General features: G+C 39.8%; 1 protein-coding gene across 16 annotated transcripts in view; it reads right to left on the reverse strand.

Annotated features, from left to right (window-relative positions):
* The window catches only part of LOC105480824 (teneurin transmembrane protein 2), a 3,943,693-nt gene that overhangs the window by 689,224 nt on the left and 3,238,176 nt on the right, over positions 1-16,293 (reverse strand). For 2 of the 16 annotated variants that reach the window (XM_071097768.1, XM_011740006.3), the window contains exon 1: positions 937-5,862. The exons of 12 other annotated variants lie outside the window; for them this stretch is intronic. In XM_071097768.1, coding sequence (XP_070953869.1) covers positions 937-982 — 46 coding nt within the window. In that variant the 5' untranslated portion in view covers positions 983-5,862. Of the gene's footprint in view, positions 1-936; positions 5,863-16,293 lie in introns of those variants that run through there. 2 more of the 16 variants (XM_011740009.3, XM_071097769.1) reach the window with 1 other exon arrangement.

Genomic DNA, 16,293 nt, shown 5'->3' on the forward strand with positions numbered 1-16,293 from the left:
TTGTTCAATGTTAAAATAGATATGAGCCTTTTAAGCTTCACCCCAAAGCTCTTTAAAGGAGAAATGCCATCAAATATAATCCACAACTCTCATTCATAGCACACAAAAGGGACATATTCCTAAAAGCTACCTACAGTGAAAATCCATATGTATTCCACATTTAGGATCCCGATGCAAAGTTCCGACTCGAGGCTGGTAATCAGCCCCTCCATTATTGAACCGCTTAGAATCCAGAAAGGTTTAATCAAACAGCACCTCCAGAGTTAACTCCCATTTCAAACTGTCATAATTCAGTTATCCTAATTATTTACCGGATCCCTTCCTACAACATGCCCTAACCTGATGTTTTAACTTCATATTTCATTTGGGACAACACTTAATCTCCATTTATGAAACATCAACCTGACACAGGTTAAGGAGATATAAGAAGCGCTTCACCCACAAGATCCAAGCCAAACAAACCCCAGCAGCTCGACTTAAATAAACTCTACCCTTGCTTAAACCTCCAGTGAAAAATTATTATAACACATCAGAAGTTCAGTTAGAAGAAAAATTTCAAATGCCAGCTGTCTCCTAGGGTTTAAGTCCCGGAGTTCAAAAGCAGTATCAATTGGATTATTTTTCTCTCCGTTAGCTGTTTAGAATTTAACGTAATGCAAAGTGCTATTCTGATCAAAATCATCTTTCTCATCTCTCTCCTTAAATAAAACAGAGGAGAAATCATTCAGTATAAATGCATTTACTATACAAATCTATTTTCAATTGAATTTGCTGCATGCTCTAATTCATCAAAATTAATACAGGTACTTTCTATGTTAAACAAAAGGAAGCCGACTGAAAAATCGGCTTCTGCTGTGGATGCCTTTCTCAATTACAAAACGGTGAAAACAGAGATTTAACTAAGCCACTCGGTCAAACCCTCCGATCGGCGCTTACCTGCCTCAGCTGAAGGCTTCCTTCCCTTGTTAGCAGCGTGCAGCATCTCTAGCTCGCTCCAATCCTTACCACCGGTCTCAAATTACACTGCTAAGTCCACCCCCCGCCTTTTTTTTTCTTTCTTTTTTTTCCTTTCTTTTTTTTTTTTTTTTTTTCCCAGCAAGAAAATGCTTATTGAAAGTGATTAGTTTTTGTTGTCCCTTTTAAGTCCCTCCTGCGGGAAGGAACAGGGGAGCAATGTGACGCCACCTTTTAATCTTTTGTAAGAGTGAAAAGGCAGAAAAGGAACGCTCGATCAAACTGAGCTGCATACATGCCTAAAACTCGCAGGAGAGGCTGCTGCTGCCTGGCGAAAGCACCGCTAGGCTTGAGTGTAAGAACAGAGAAGAGAAGAGAGTCAATGAATTGTGACAACGTATGTGCATCAAAGGCAGGAGGAGAGAGAGAACAATGAGCGAGGGAAAGACAGCGAGGAGAGAGGGAGAGAAGCAGAGGGAGAGAGAGGGGGAGAGAGAGAGAGAGAGAGTGAGAGAGAGACAGAGAACATCAAGAAAAGATAGAGCGGGTTTCAGGCAAAGGATTCTCAGAATAAAGCCACAGTGCAGTGTCTGGCAGCTTCTGTTTTTATCTCAGCGAGCATGATACACTGCCTCTCTCATTTAGAAACACATTCGTGTATCTCCCAGGTTTGAAAACTGAGATAATCGCAGTGTGTCTCTGGTTTTGTCTGATTGGCATTTAACTGTGTGGTGTACCTGTGATTTTTTAGGATGCATTTATGTGCAATTTATTTCGCATATTTATTTATGTAGACAAAAATGAAAGCTGCTAATTTCTACGGCAATTTGCAATGTAGTTTTACTGGCAGATGGAACTCTACTTATCATAACTGCTGACAAACTGCCATGGGTAAACAAAAGAAGAAACAAATGCTTCGTCTTGATAATTGTCTTAAAGAAAAAAAAAAGAGCCCACACCAAAATATTAGCACTACAAAACCTGTGTTTCCTAGTTCAAGTTGAAACTGTATTTCTCTTCATTAGTTTTCATTAATAAAGGCAAAATAAAAGGGAGGGCATGGTGTCTGAAGGAAAGGTATTGGAAAAGAAGCTATTAGGAAAGTGAAAAATCTAAATTATTTCTGGTTTCCCTCCAAATGTGACAACAGGATTGCTTTCTTGAGTCCTGGAACAGAGTTTTTGAGTCACTACTGCTACAGACTTTTACTGCATCCTTCTCCCTTCCTGTACCATTTTAAAGTAGGTTCCATTTTTAACACAAAGTCGAAAAGAAATGATCTCCCAATTCAAATTGTTTCAAATGGTGTGTCACCAGCTTTGTTCCATTTCTACTCATCTCCTGCCACATGGGGGCTAGGATTACACAGTTAAATTCCCTAAGTGACCTCTTTTATAAGAATGTAAATTGCTGGTTCCAAGGTCAAGTATTTGGTATAAGTTATTGGTGAAAATGACTGCTTACCTTTCATGGTAAGCAGAGCTAAAACAGTAGTAAGTGAACAGGAAGAGATGCCCAAGCTTTTGACTGGTCATCTCTTCGAAATTAAGCAATTCCATTATCTGAAAGTAAATTCTATGTGCCCTACTTAGAACAATTATCATTTTAGAAACATCAAAACTAGAAAAACCCAAATACACAACCATTTCAACTATCTTATGTCCCAACAACATATCCCTGGACCCTAGGAATCTTGTAATTTGGAATTCCTATGTAAGCCACCAGATATAGAATGAGAAATGGTCCAAGAAGAATAACACTCTCTTCCCCCACACTGGCCACATTGCTGTGCCCAAAGAGGGATTGCTTAATCTTGTTAAACTCAAAGTGTCATACTCTTCATGGTTTGCCAATAGGAGGGTATGTTTTCCCCTTGGACCCAAATAAAGAAGTAATCCCCACCTCCACCCCAATGTGCTCAGGATGAAACTCTACTTATCATTAAGGCAGAGCAGAGAATGGAGAACACACAGGGGCTGAACAGAAGGCAGCTGGCCAGAGAACAGAGAGTGCTCAGATGTAGAAGGGAAAAGAGAGCTGCAAGGCCCGGCTAGCAGGGAGGGAAGTGATGACTGGGAAATCCGGAATTCTCTGCGGACATTTTGCAGAGTGTATTGGAAGCAGCCTCCTTTAAATGACATTATTGATACAGGTTCTATAGTTAAAATTTACTTTATACAAGGGAATAAGTGGACTGAGAATTTTCTGCCAATAAAAATAAAGACCCAGTTACAAGGATGCAACTATTTCAGCACGCAACTATTTCAGCACAATAAAAACAGGGGAAGGGGCCCCAGGTTTATTGAGCAGGATTGGCAAAACATGGTCAATGAAAGATAAAAAGAAATCAAAGCAGACAAAAAGAGAGATTTTTTTTTAAGCTACAAATGGCTATCAGCGCTGTTGTTTATTTTTACCGCTTCCTTAGTGAGGAGGTGGGTTCCCCGAGTGGTTATCATTTGTAGTGGAGTGGATGTATATGATTTAAGATATCTTTGAGTGGGGTAGGGGGCCAGCTGATTATACTGGGGTGACCAAGTCATATTAATATTTCTTACTGGAATGTGACTTTTATGTGACTTATTTCTCTGCGGGAGAGCTTTACATTCATATGCTTATATGACAGCATATGATACGGTAGTTAAGTGCTCAGTTTTTGGAACCAGGTTACCCTGCCTAAGATTGAATCCCAGCTCCACTACCTACTGCTGTGTGACCTTGAACCAGTTATTGTGTCTCACTGTGGGGCTGTGTCCTCTTCTTAAGATGGGTGTAAGGCTACCTGCCTCACGGGTTGTCATTAAGAATAAATGATGCCTGTGCCGCGGTGAGTCCTGCTCCCAGCACATAACAAGCACTTCCATAAATGTGAACTTCTATTGTTAGGAAACCCACTCAACAGCTTTTAAAAATTTTTAAAAATGGATAACATGGACAATATTTCATCACCTCAGAATGGATGACTCATAAAGACTTCTTTCCACTCTGACCTTCTTTACAAGCTCCAGTTCTTCAAACTCCCCTCTGGGTTTTTCCACTTGGATAATATGCGTAAAACTCAACGAGTTCTACCACCCAACGCATGAACTCACCCTCGAAGCAAGCCCTTTCTCCAAATCTCCTCACCAGTGTAAAAATGTAAAATCCTTCAAGCCATTCAGGGCTCAGTTCTTCCCCCACCCCATCATTCAATTACCAACAACTTAAATACCAACCCCATATCTCTTAAAGTTACTGTTTTCAGACCTCTGACATTTCTTCATTTGTGTACTTTTGCCTGGACTGTTGCAACAATTCTTTAATGCAGCACTTCTTTAGGCTGTTTTATCTGTGCTGAAACACACGAAGGGCGGTGAAATGCAGCACCCATTCCAGGGGGCATTCCTAGGGTTCTGGCAAGGACTGCACCAGAGATTGTAACCCCGCCTTTCCCCTTCTCAAGAACGCACTTGGAATCTGAGTGAAAGGAGAATGACATTATTCTACGTACAACCTTGACTCTGCCCTAATGTATAAACCAGCTAATGTTTGGCAAACTAATACTTTTCTATTAGTGCCTCGTTCGTTGTGACACTTCTCTCAACTGTCGTGACACAGCTATTGAAAACAGCCGTTTTAAGTTTTTTTTTTTTTTCTTCTCCAATTCATCCTTCTCAAGCCAGAATAACCTTCTTAAAATGCCACTCTGAATGACATCCATTCCCAACAGTTATTGATTGGTCAATTGAAAGTCTGTTTTATTTCATTATCTTATGTATCGGCTTGCAAATCATCTAAGGTTCACAGTTCCTTAGAGAATCAAGTGCAGATTTGTTTGCCTCAACTTCAATCGCCTCTGTGGTTTGACACCAACCTATCCATATAAGCAGTGGTTCTATCCTACTGCACAAGAGTTTACTGTATGCCCAGCCTGATGCATATGCATCCCTTTCAGAGCCTCAAGTACATTATTCGTTCTCTTTAGAACATCCTCTTCTCTTTCATATCAACATATTTAACTCCAATCTTTTATCAGAGACCAGGACAGGTTACATGTCCTCCACAAGGATATCCTTGACCTTCTTGGTTTACATTGATGAAACTGTTAATTCCCCTAGCTATCACAGTGCTCTGGGATGTATCATAATTAGGAGCTGGGCTTTGGGGTTAGTACTGGGTACAAATCCCCACCCTGAAATTTGTTTCCTAATTGTGGAAAACCTGGGTCAAATTCTTTTACTCTCTAAACCTTGCTCTCCCCATCCGTAAAATATTGTGAAAACTTAATAGCTAATATATGTAAAGTGATTAGCATAATAGCTAGTATAGCTAACACCTACACAATAATGAAATAGTTCATAGTAATGGGAATGCTTTTTAAATGACAGGGACTTATCATTGCCTCTAATTTCTAACCTTGCAACAATTCACCAAATGGCTGTTACTAGAACCATTTTACAGACAACAAAACAGAGATTTAGCAAAATTAACTTACCTGATGTCACACAAGGAGCAAATGGCAAAGCCAGGATATTAACCCTTGTCTTTCTACCTTCTAGTTATTTTTATCCATGTCAGGCATTCAGACTTAGCTTATGCCATATTGGTTCATTATTACTTGACTTTTCAGGTTTGTACCCCATTCTTCCATATATATTTAAATTAAATGAGAACAATATTCACATTGTAAACACTCTGCATCTTTAGTACCTCCCACAAATCTGTAAACAAAGTAGCTTGCTTACTCGGTAAATATTTGTTGAGTGTTTGATCATCTATGCTCATGGGGATTAAGTTTTTAACCACATTTAAATTCAGTGACACTGTTTTTTGAGGAAATGTTTTCATCATGTTTTCTACAAAAATCATCAAAATTATACAAAATAATATAAAAGACAAACATTACATATGAATGATGTAGCTATAACTGGACAAATAGAAACAAATGCAGTTCTCTGCAAAAAAAAAAAAAAAAGCTTTAGGAAGGTGATACTCATTGATTTGGTCCCTCATACTTGGCATTTACATTCTGCTTGAAGATGGGCCCCTCAGGCCACCCATTCCATGCATGGAAAAGGAAAAGTTATTAGCTGAAAGTCCTCCTTTTCAGGTTACACAGAAAGACAGAAATAGCCACATAAATACCCACAGCGTTTGATCACCTTTAATTCTTTCTTTTTAAGTAAATGCATTAATTATGTTCTCTTTTATTTTCTCTCTGGCTAAGTCTATATAGTACTAAAACATTCTGGAATAACATAAAAAATTCCATCAACCTATATGATGTTTTTCTGTGTACATGGTGATGAACAATATTGTTGAAGTTTCAACACGTTGAATAAATGCTTTTATTTGAAATATATATTTATATAAATATATATACACACACACCATGGTCTCTGCCTGTCTGTGCACAAATGAAAAGCAATAGAACTAAGATAAGGAACTGCCTGTGCTCCCCATATTAGGATAATTAATGGTGTCACACACTTACTGTCTTGAAATATTTGCATAAACTTCATGAAGTCAACGTATTTTTATTGTTGTTGTTGTTCACTGCTATATTCCTAGTAGCTAGACCAGTGCCTAACATATGTTGAGTGTTCAGTATATATGGGTCTGATAAATGAATGAGCCATTCAATTCTGCCTACATTCATCTATTCCTAGTAATGTTTTAAAATCTGGTCTATATACCTCCAAACGTATTTTTGTACCCTGCTATCTCCTTTTGCATGGAATGATTTGTTAAATGTTTGCTATCCTTTGTTTAAAATAAGATATTTCTCCATCCAAAAATATTTTTTCTACATTATATTAGCTCAGAGTAAATGCTCTTTTCTCCCATTTCTAAGCACCCATTGCCGAGAACATTTTAATACATAAAATTTTCCAATTAATCTTGTCCAGCCTTTGGATATCTCATACTATTGGTGAACTGTTATTCTTCTAATATTACTAGGTCTTTTTTAGTCGATTTTTATCTTACTTCATCACATAGTTTTTAAGTATACTGCAGGTTACATGAGCGAAGTATCTTTTTTTTTTTTTTTTTTTGGTATAATATATGTTGCTATTCCTTTGAGTACTACCTTGTACCTAGAATGCACTTACTTAAAAAGACATGCTGATTTGGTGGGCATGCAATTCTGATGGGCATGCAATTCTATCATTCAGAAATTATGTGAAAGAGCTTATAATACAGTCCCTGGCCTTTTAAAAACTGTTGTTAAAATACAGCTAGTATAGTGCAAAAGTGCATAATTTTTTGTGTAGCGTTTTTACCCCTGAGGTTGTATGAAAGGCCGTGTATTTATTTACTTTGGTATGTATTTTTGTGTGTATGCACATGCTGTGCATCAACCAGTGTTCAAGTTGGTGTCAAAATTAGCTCATCCCAACAAATTGAGATTCTTGTAGTAGGAAGAATTAACAACTGCCCTCTGGAAGAATATCGTTTTCTCCTAATCATTTATATATGAGTTGGAAATCAGCTTGTGTTGACCCATGGGCAGCTAATCCTCAGAGAGAGAGTTCTCAATTCTATAGGGTCTCTTCTATGAGGTCATTTCAGGCCCAATTATATATCTCTCTCTTCTAGGAGGTTTGTCTTCCCTTAGGGTGAGTATGATAGGAAAGAACATTGTGGAAGAAACCTCATCTTAATAATCCTTTTACTTTGGACAAAAGGAGTTTTCTTAGGAAAGATTTTTCACCCTCATAATGCTTCTTTCTGGATTCACTAGAGATTCATGCTCCTGAAATTGCCTCTATTTTTTTTTTCCAAAAAGAAAAAAAAGTTCTCCAAAATAAGAAAAGAACATAACCTTTCAAGTTTCAAAAAAGCCCTTAATGCATCTTTCTTATGTGTAAAGATGAGATAATTCGGGTCCATTTTTATATCCATTTCCAAAATTGCAATGAGTATATAATGTGATTAAAGGTTTGTGATATAAATAGTTTTCTGAAATTAGTTTATTGGCTATTATAATTATATCAATTAAAACAAATTATTTTGCTTATAAAATTGCTCACATTAATTACCATGTTCTGGCATTTTGGTTTTTGTCTGCTGAACAGAAGTCTGTCTTGTCTGTTTTCCATTTCTGTTTTGCATAGTAATTGGAACAACCCCTTAAGTGAAAACCAAAGTAGCGGAGCCACCTTATCATAAAGTAAAAATGGAAAGCAAATCAAGAGAGAACCTCAAATCTCTGCTTCCCATGGTGGACCAAATAGAGTTGGCCTCAATGAAACTCTAAGTAAGAATTTACGTTCCTCTCCATTGAGTTGAATACAGGCTTTGGTGGACTGTTTGGTTCTTGTTACTGATGTTTTTCAATATGGAACATTTGAAAGCATCCAACCAGAAGTTGCACAATGATCACAGCCTTGAACGTATTCATCAGAAAAACGCATTCACTGCCACAGGTTTTATTTTTACAGGAACCAGTGTGCTGCACTGTTTGCGAGTTTCTTCAATACTCTTACCCATGACAATCACAAAAGCAATTCACAACCTTACTTATCAGATAGTTCTGTTTTACAATAATCTGGTTGCTATTTGTAAAATCCAGGATAAAACAGTGCAATTTCTGATGCTGAATATCTGAAAAGCTCTGGAAGCTGCTAGGAAGAGATATGCACTAAAATATGTAATGTGATGGAATTACAACAAACAGACATTCTAGAGGGTGTACACTCTAGTGCATCTCAGAGTACGTGACATTTAATGGTGCTACTTTCAAGATTTGCAAATAAATTCTGCATTTAAACTGCTCCCTTCCACTCACAGTTTTTCTTAGCTCCCATATTTAACTCTTTCATTAAAAAAAAAAAAAGATAGGACTCTCTCAAAAAGAATGATCAACCAAAACAATCGCCATTGAATGACTGTTTCCAGAACAAAATGAAAGTAAGGATCTCAATGAGATCATTTATTTCATGAGGCTAGTTCCTAAATCTCTAGATGTACCATAAAAGCAAAAACATCTTTCTGATGAGAATTTAACTCACACAAAAAAGTGGTGATTTTAACAGCTGACAAATCCCCTATAATAAGGGGCTTAAACAACAACAACAAACAAACCACTTTTCCAGTGATTACTCTGTGCAGATGTCAAAGAAAAGTGCCACACACTCCCTTAAAGAATATAGACACCAGTTAAATCTTTTTGGGTGTTTTCAAGACCATATATTAGTGTGAGAGCAAAATGGGAATAACATACACCACTGAGAGGCAGTATAGTGCAATAGATAAAGTGACTGCATTTCGATCCCCGATCTGTCACCATCTCAACACATAGCATTAGCTAAATCACTTCACCGCTATCTACCTCAACTTCTCCGTCTATGAAATGGGACCAGTATCTTCCAGTTTCTGATAATAAGACAAACAGAAAACATTAGCATATTTGTAAAGGCAGACACCCTATCATTTCTTTGTGCAGTTAAATTCTACCAAAGCTAAATCTACTCCAAGAGAAAAAGGAATTGCGTTCTGGAAGCTAAATGTTGTTCTGGAAGATGCTGGGGCACCAATTAATAGAGTGATGTAATAAACCACTCAATAATTCCGCACTGGCTGAAAGAACTAATGCAGCTCACCTCTGTTGCTATGAGTGCAATACCATGTACTCAGAGGGTGCTCGATAAATATTAGCTGATGATGATATTGACAGGGTGCCGTGTAGTCACGGCACTAAGTGAATTGCTAAGTTTACAGTTGTTCAGAAAACTCGTTGAATAATTTTTGGCAATAAAAGAAACCTATCCCTGACCTCATTTACTTTATTGTGACATCATCTTATGCATAATAAGATCATCACCAATCCCTGGAAGCTTAATAGCCTTGTCCGACTGACTTGAGACAATAAAAATAAGGTCATCCTGTAAAACATATTTAGAATTTGGGCACTTCTTAAAACTTTCATTGTTAGCGCTCTGTTGCAATCTATCATCATTTCTTTTCTGGATTTTTTAGAGCCTCCCAACTGCTTTCCATAATTTCTACTTTAGGCCCCTGTGGCAGTCCCTTACGCTGGGGATTCCTAATGTATCTTACCTCCATGTATTCACAGTCTTGTATAGTTCTCTCTCATACTGACTCTGGGATTGGCCATGACTTGCTTTGGCCAATAGGCCATTAACAAAAATGATGCAAGAAAAGGCACAAGAAGTTCTTGAGCATAGGGGCTTGCCCTGCTGGAAGAATGCCATCCCCATGAAAGAAAGCCTTTTCTGGCCTCCTAGAAGATGAAAAACCAAGTGGAGGGAAAGGCTCAAATATTTCATGGAGTCCAGCCCTCATGTAACCCACCAGCTGGATGAAACTGTACAAGTGAGTACAGGCAAGCCCCCCAAAAGAACTGCCTGGTGGACACACCAGAATGTGAGAAACAATCATTTCCTCTTGTTTCAATCTGCCAAGTTCTGCTGCATTTGTTATCTGGTAATAAATAACTGATACATCCCCTGCTGATTATTTCCAACTCTGCTAATCAGGGGGATTCTTTTTACAATGTAAGCCAGATAATCTTACTCCTCCACAAAGCCATCTATGAGCTCCCTACCTCAGAGGAGCCCAAGTCTTCCTAAAGACTTGACTTTCTAAAGACTTGACATGCTCTGCCCTTCCCTCAATTTATCCGATGTCAACTCCACTAATCTCTCCCTCACTTTCCTCTTTTCAAAGCTGCACAGGCCTCTACCTCGAGGGTTCTTCTTCATGAACATGGATTACTCGCACACCCTATTTGGGTATTTTCTCCAAAATCATTTTTTCTCAGCAGGGCCTGCCCTGATCAAACTGCATCATCTCCTTGTCCTTAATTCCCCATCCTCCCTTTCTGTTCCCTCTCCATTGCACTTAAGACTTCTAAATCACAATATGGTTTACTTATTTTGGTCACTGTCTGACTTGTTTTCTCAGAATGTAAGCTTCACGAGGGTAAGGAGTTGTATTTTTGGTCCCCACACTTAGAACGATGGCTGGTACATAGGACAGGCTTAGTAAGTAGAGTCGTGCACCAGTTAGCCGTGGGGATACATTCTGAGACATGTATCCTTAGGCGATTTTGTCATTGTGCAAACATCATAGAGTGCACTTACACAAACCTCGATGGTAAACCCTACTTCACACCTAAGCTGTATGGCATAGCCTGTTGCTACCAGACTTCAAAACTGTACAGCATGTTACTGTCCTGAAGACTGTAGGCAATCATAACACATTGATAACTATTTTAATATCTCAACATGTCTAACCATAGAAAAAGTACAGTAAAAATACTGTACAGCTTTGGAAGGCCGAGGTGAGTGGATCACCTGAGGTCAGGAGTTCAAGACCAGCCTGGCCAACATGGTGAAACCCCATCTCTACCAAAAAAAAAAAAAAAAAAAAAAAAACAATTAGCTGGGCTTGGTGGCAGGTGCCTGTAATCCCAGCTACTTCGGGAGGCTGAGGCAGGAGAATCACTTGAACCTAGGAAGCAGAGGTTGCAGTGAGCCAAGATGGTGCCATTGCACTCCAGCCTGGGCAACAAGAGTGAAACTCTGTCTAAAAAAAATTAAAACAAAACAAAACAAAATACCATACAGAAGATAAAAACTGGTACACTATACAGGGCAGTTCTATTATAATCTTATGGGACTGTTGTATATGAGGTCCGTCCTTGACTGAAACGTCGTTATTTGGTGCTTTACCGTATTTGCTAAATTATAAAATTAATCCTTCTGGTTAGGGTGCCCAGGGCTACAGATTGGGTTCTATGTTTAATGGCAATGCTGAGATTGGGTAGACTCTGTAAGGACACACAGTTGGTGCAACTTACAAAGATTTACAAGACATCACTTGGCAGAACACAGAAGTAGCCTTGTGGTCAAGGAGAAGAGAAGGTCAAGAAGGTGCTTTGGGAAGTATTGCATCAAAAGGTCTTTTCACAGGTGGTGAGAACCACAATCAGAAGCAAAGAGAGGTGAGTACTCACCAGAATAGCCACCCTGGAAAGGCTAAGGAGGAACCCAAGGGAAGAAAAGGAGACTCTCCAAGCCTGCTTGAATTTAAAAGGCAAGTGGCACAGGGAGAAAGGTGCCTCCAAAGGGTAAATCTGATCTTTTTTTGGAAGACAAAGTTTGTGATGTGCTTGTACCTTTTTCAGGAAAAGCCTAAAAATAAAGCCAAATATATCTGAGGCTTGGTCTTTTCATGCTGATATCAGAGTTGAGAATGCACACTGAGCCAACATTGCTACAGATGTGCCCAGGGATGTGACACACTGGCATTTAGGCTCCATAAACATGTAGATCACAAGTGGTAGGCTTGCATTTTTGTTTTCTTTTTTTCTTTTCTTTTTTCTTTCTTTTTTTTTTAAGACAGAATTTCGCTCTTGTCGCCCAGGCTGGAGTACAGTGGCATGAACTCAGCTCACTGCAATCTCCACCTGCCGGGTTCAAGCGATTCCCCTGCCTCAGCCTCCCAAGCAGCTGGGACTACAGGCACCTGACAAAACGCCTGGCTAAATTTTGTATCTTTGGTAGAGATGGGGTTTCACCATGTTGGCCAGGCTGGTCTTGAACTCCTGACCTCAGGTGATCCACCTGCCTCAGCCTCCCAAAGAGCTGGGATTACAGGCATGAACTGCCACCATTTTCTGTTTGACTGATCACAAGGTTGGCCAAGCAGCAGTCACAGGCTTCCATTTGAATACTTCACGTTCTGAGCTCTTCTCAGGAGAAAAGGCTCATCTTACAAACGCACAGTCTGGGCTGGCAGTGCGGCCTCCAGCTCTCAGTACAGGTGTGTGGACAATAGTTTACCTTGGTTAGTGCAGAACAGACAAGACCTAGGATGACTTCACCTCACCAACTCAATCTTCGTGCAAATCTTATCTGAAACCATCCATTATCATCCTTGTCCACACCTCATTCTCCCCATTGTTCTGCAATTATTTATTATCTGGGTCCGTCATTGTATTGTTTCTAGCAGCCACACAAACTCTATTGTTAGGTGGGAAAAATGCGTCTTTGCCCAACTAGATTCTCTTGTGTGGGGAATAAGGGATGTTAGAGCTCTTAATATACAGCTCTCTATGTTCAGTTTTCCTTAAAATGAAAATTGCCAAAAAGCAAAGCATGCAGAAGACGTATGGATGGATGCCATCGCAGCCTCACGCTCCTGCTGACGGTTGGTGCCCCCTGAACGACTGGAGCACTCGCTAACTCACTGCCATACCTCCTGCTTTCAGGGAAGCCAGCACAGCCAGCCCTTCCGAGAGCGAATCCCTCCGCGCTCACCATCTCTTTAACTGCCTCACTTAGTCATACCCGGCCTTTTACAAAACCAAAGCACCAACAGGCACAGAGAGTATCCCAGCCCAGCAAATGACGAAGCTGAAAGGTGGCGCTAGGACTCTCTCTCTCTCTCTTTTTGTTTTTATGGTTCTAATGTATACATGTTAGCATTTGATCCCACTTAAAATATTTACTTCATGATTTGTGGTAGGGGAAATGTCATTTAAAAAATTCCTTTAGCTTAATTACAAAAGATGTAAATGTGGTCTCACTTGCAGAAATAAGTTACTCTTAACAATGAGGTGTAAATTGGTGTCTGCTTAATCTGTTCACAGTAGGAATAAAGCCTAACACTCGCCTCCTCACCCTTATTTTTGCAGTAGTACCTGGGAAATTAATACCTTCTTGGGAGCTCTTGCAGCATCTCTGATTTTTTAAGGGAAAAAAACCATAGATGTTTCATCTTGATCTTTCTACCAGCTGTAAGGACATTTATTTTGCTCCATTTTGGGCATCTATTTTGAACCATGGACCACAGTTACATTGTCTGACCTCAGTCATGGGCAGCAAAAGTCCAGCCTTCTCTGGCTTCTCCTCTCCCTCTAACAATTATGGCCTCCTGCACATCCCAGAATGGAATGAAATTAATAGGGGAACCAGAGTGTTATTTATACAATGACCTTGGGCTCCTGGGGGAATTGCAGGCCCTATTCTTTCGCTTACGATGTTTTACATTTCAAAGAACCTAGCTCTCTTTGATATTAAAGAATGAAATGTGCAATGTAATTGTTATTGTTTTATGACCTTTAATAGGTTAATCAGGCTGCATCGGGTTTTCCAGCGTGTGATTCTGTACCAAAGGAAATGATTTGCCTCACAGTAGATGGATTCCGACAAAAGGGCTCAACGTTAATATTTGAGAGGATGAATGTACCAAGGTACCTAAATCCTCAAGAAAAAATGGTGATTTTGCTTACCTCAGTTCCTCTGTGGATAATAGCGGTTTCTCGGTTGGCATGATTGACATTTTGGGCTGGATCATGGCTGGCTGTGGGGCTGTCTTGTGCATCACGGGCTGTTAGGTAGCATTCCTGCACTCTACCCACTAGATACACACAGCCCACCTTCTCCCCAGTTCATGACAATCTAATGCCTCCAGGCAATGCCCAGTGTCCCCTGGGGACGAAAATCAACCCCAGTTGAGACCTATGAGGTGATTTTTTAAAAGTTGAGGTGGGCACGTTCTTTTTGGAATTATGATATAGTATAGAACCTACTGGCTGAAATGATAATTCATATAATAGTAGCTAACGTTTCTTGAGAACTCTCTGTGAACCTATTAGCACTATGCTAATTGCTTTATAGGTTTGATCTCATTTGATCCTAAAAACAAACCTATGAGATAGCAATTACAGTCTGCATTTTACAGTTATGGCAACTGAGGCTTAGAGGAGATAAATAATGTGCTCAAGACTGCCCAGCTGTGAAGTGGAAGAGTTAAATATGCCTAAACCCAGAGCTCCCTTGCAGGTGGCACTCTTCCCTTTCTGGTGTACATACTTCCACTCTCCCTGTGGTTATAATCTGAGTATCTGCATTAAATTCAGGAGTTGATCAAGTACCACTGTGCTAGTAAAATCACCTACATGCTAAACAGATCTAAGGAAAAAAATAAGGCGATGCCTGCCCTCAGCTATTGCATGCAAAATGAAAAGTATAATACAGAAATAGGGAATAAAAGGTACAATGCAGTAAGAGAGACTAAAGAGGTTAGAGTCGGAGTGCTCTGGGACCACAGCCTTCAATGTACATAAGAGTCACCTGGGGTGGTGTTAAAATGCAGGTTTTGATTCAATAGATGTGGACTGGAGATTGGGATTCCGTATTGCTAACCAGCTCCTGGGTGATGATGGCACTGGTCTGAGGACCTCACTTCAAGCAGATCACCGTTACTGTGCTGGGAAGTGTAGCTTCCATGCATTTGAGAAGTGAGGCATAACAGTATGGATCTGAGATGCCAAGGAAGCATCGTCACAGAGTGGGAGGGGTGGGAGGAGAGGTGGGGATTGCCTTCATCGTGAGAGCCACCCTTGTCTGTCAGCCCTGCACTTGGAGCAAATATGGCATGCCTACATTTGTCGATCACCCACATATACAGCTAAACATCTGCTATTTTTAAAGGACAGATATTAATTTGAAGCACGAAAACACCTACCCATTGAACATAACTGATTTCTGTAAACACATTATATTCTCAAGAGCCGTTTCATACTTTTGGAAGAGAAGGCTTCTTTCTCTTCAACATGCTATGATATGGGATACATAAGAAATATCTCCATGCCCCCTCATTCCCACCCCTACAGACACTGAGACATGAATGGCTGTGGAGCTTCAATGGGCCACGCATTTATTGAACAAGGAAAAAAACTACACATGGAAGGCCAAAAACAAAAAGAGATTTTTTTTAACCCAGTGAAAATCACTATTAAAATGACGGTTCTGAGGACTGCACACTGCATTACCATTTGTTTAGTTGTGCTCGGAAAGTCAGAAACCAAGTCCTGTAATAAAGATTCACAAAGCAATTGTTTGAGAACTGACCTCCACTAATGATTGTGGCGTCTTCACCCAGACCACAGTGCCCATGGTAGATCACAAACTGTTTTGTGACACTTGGAGTTGACTGGGGGTCAGAACGAAGGGGATGAATTTTGAGTCACTTGACTTTCTGGACACATTCAGCTAATTCTCCATCCACATTGTAGGGGGACACAACATAGGGATGATTTGCTGGGATGTAGAGATGGACCATAGTTAATACAAAGACTGAGACTCTGAGAAGTGGAACCAACCAATTATTACAGTATTCTACTCAGATATGAAGTGGGAGGTCTGAATCGTATGTATTTGAGATTATGGGTATCAACACCATGCAAATTGCATTGTACACTGATGGAGTAAGATTGTGAGTTTATGTTCATTCATTAAGTTCCCACTATGTGCCAGGCTGCCCTGGGATGTATGGATCAACACGGTTGCTCCTGTCCTCAGGGGCTAGCTGAGATAAAAGTAT

This window comes from Macaca nemestrina, chromosome 6, assembly GCF_043159975.1.
Source record: "Macaca nemestrina isolate mMacNem1 chromosome 6, mMacNem.hap1, whole genome shotgun sequence".
NCBI classification, from domain to species: domain Eukaryota; kingdom Metazoa; phylum Chordata; class Mammalia; order Primates; family Cercopithecidae; genus Macaca; species Macaca nemestrina.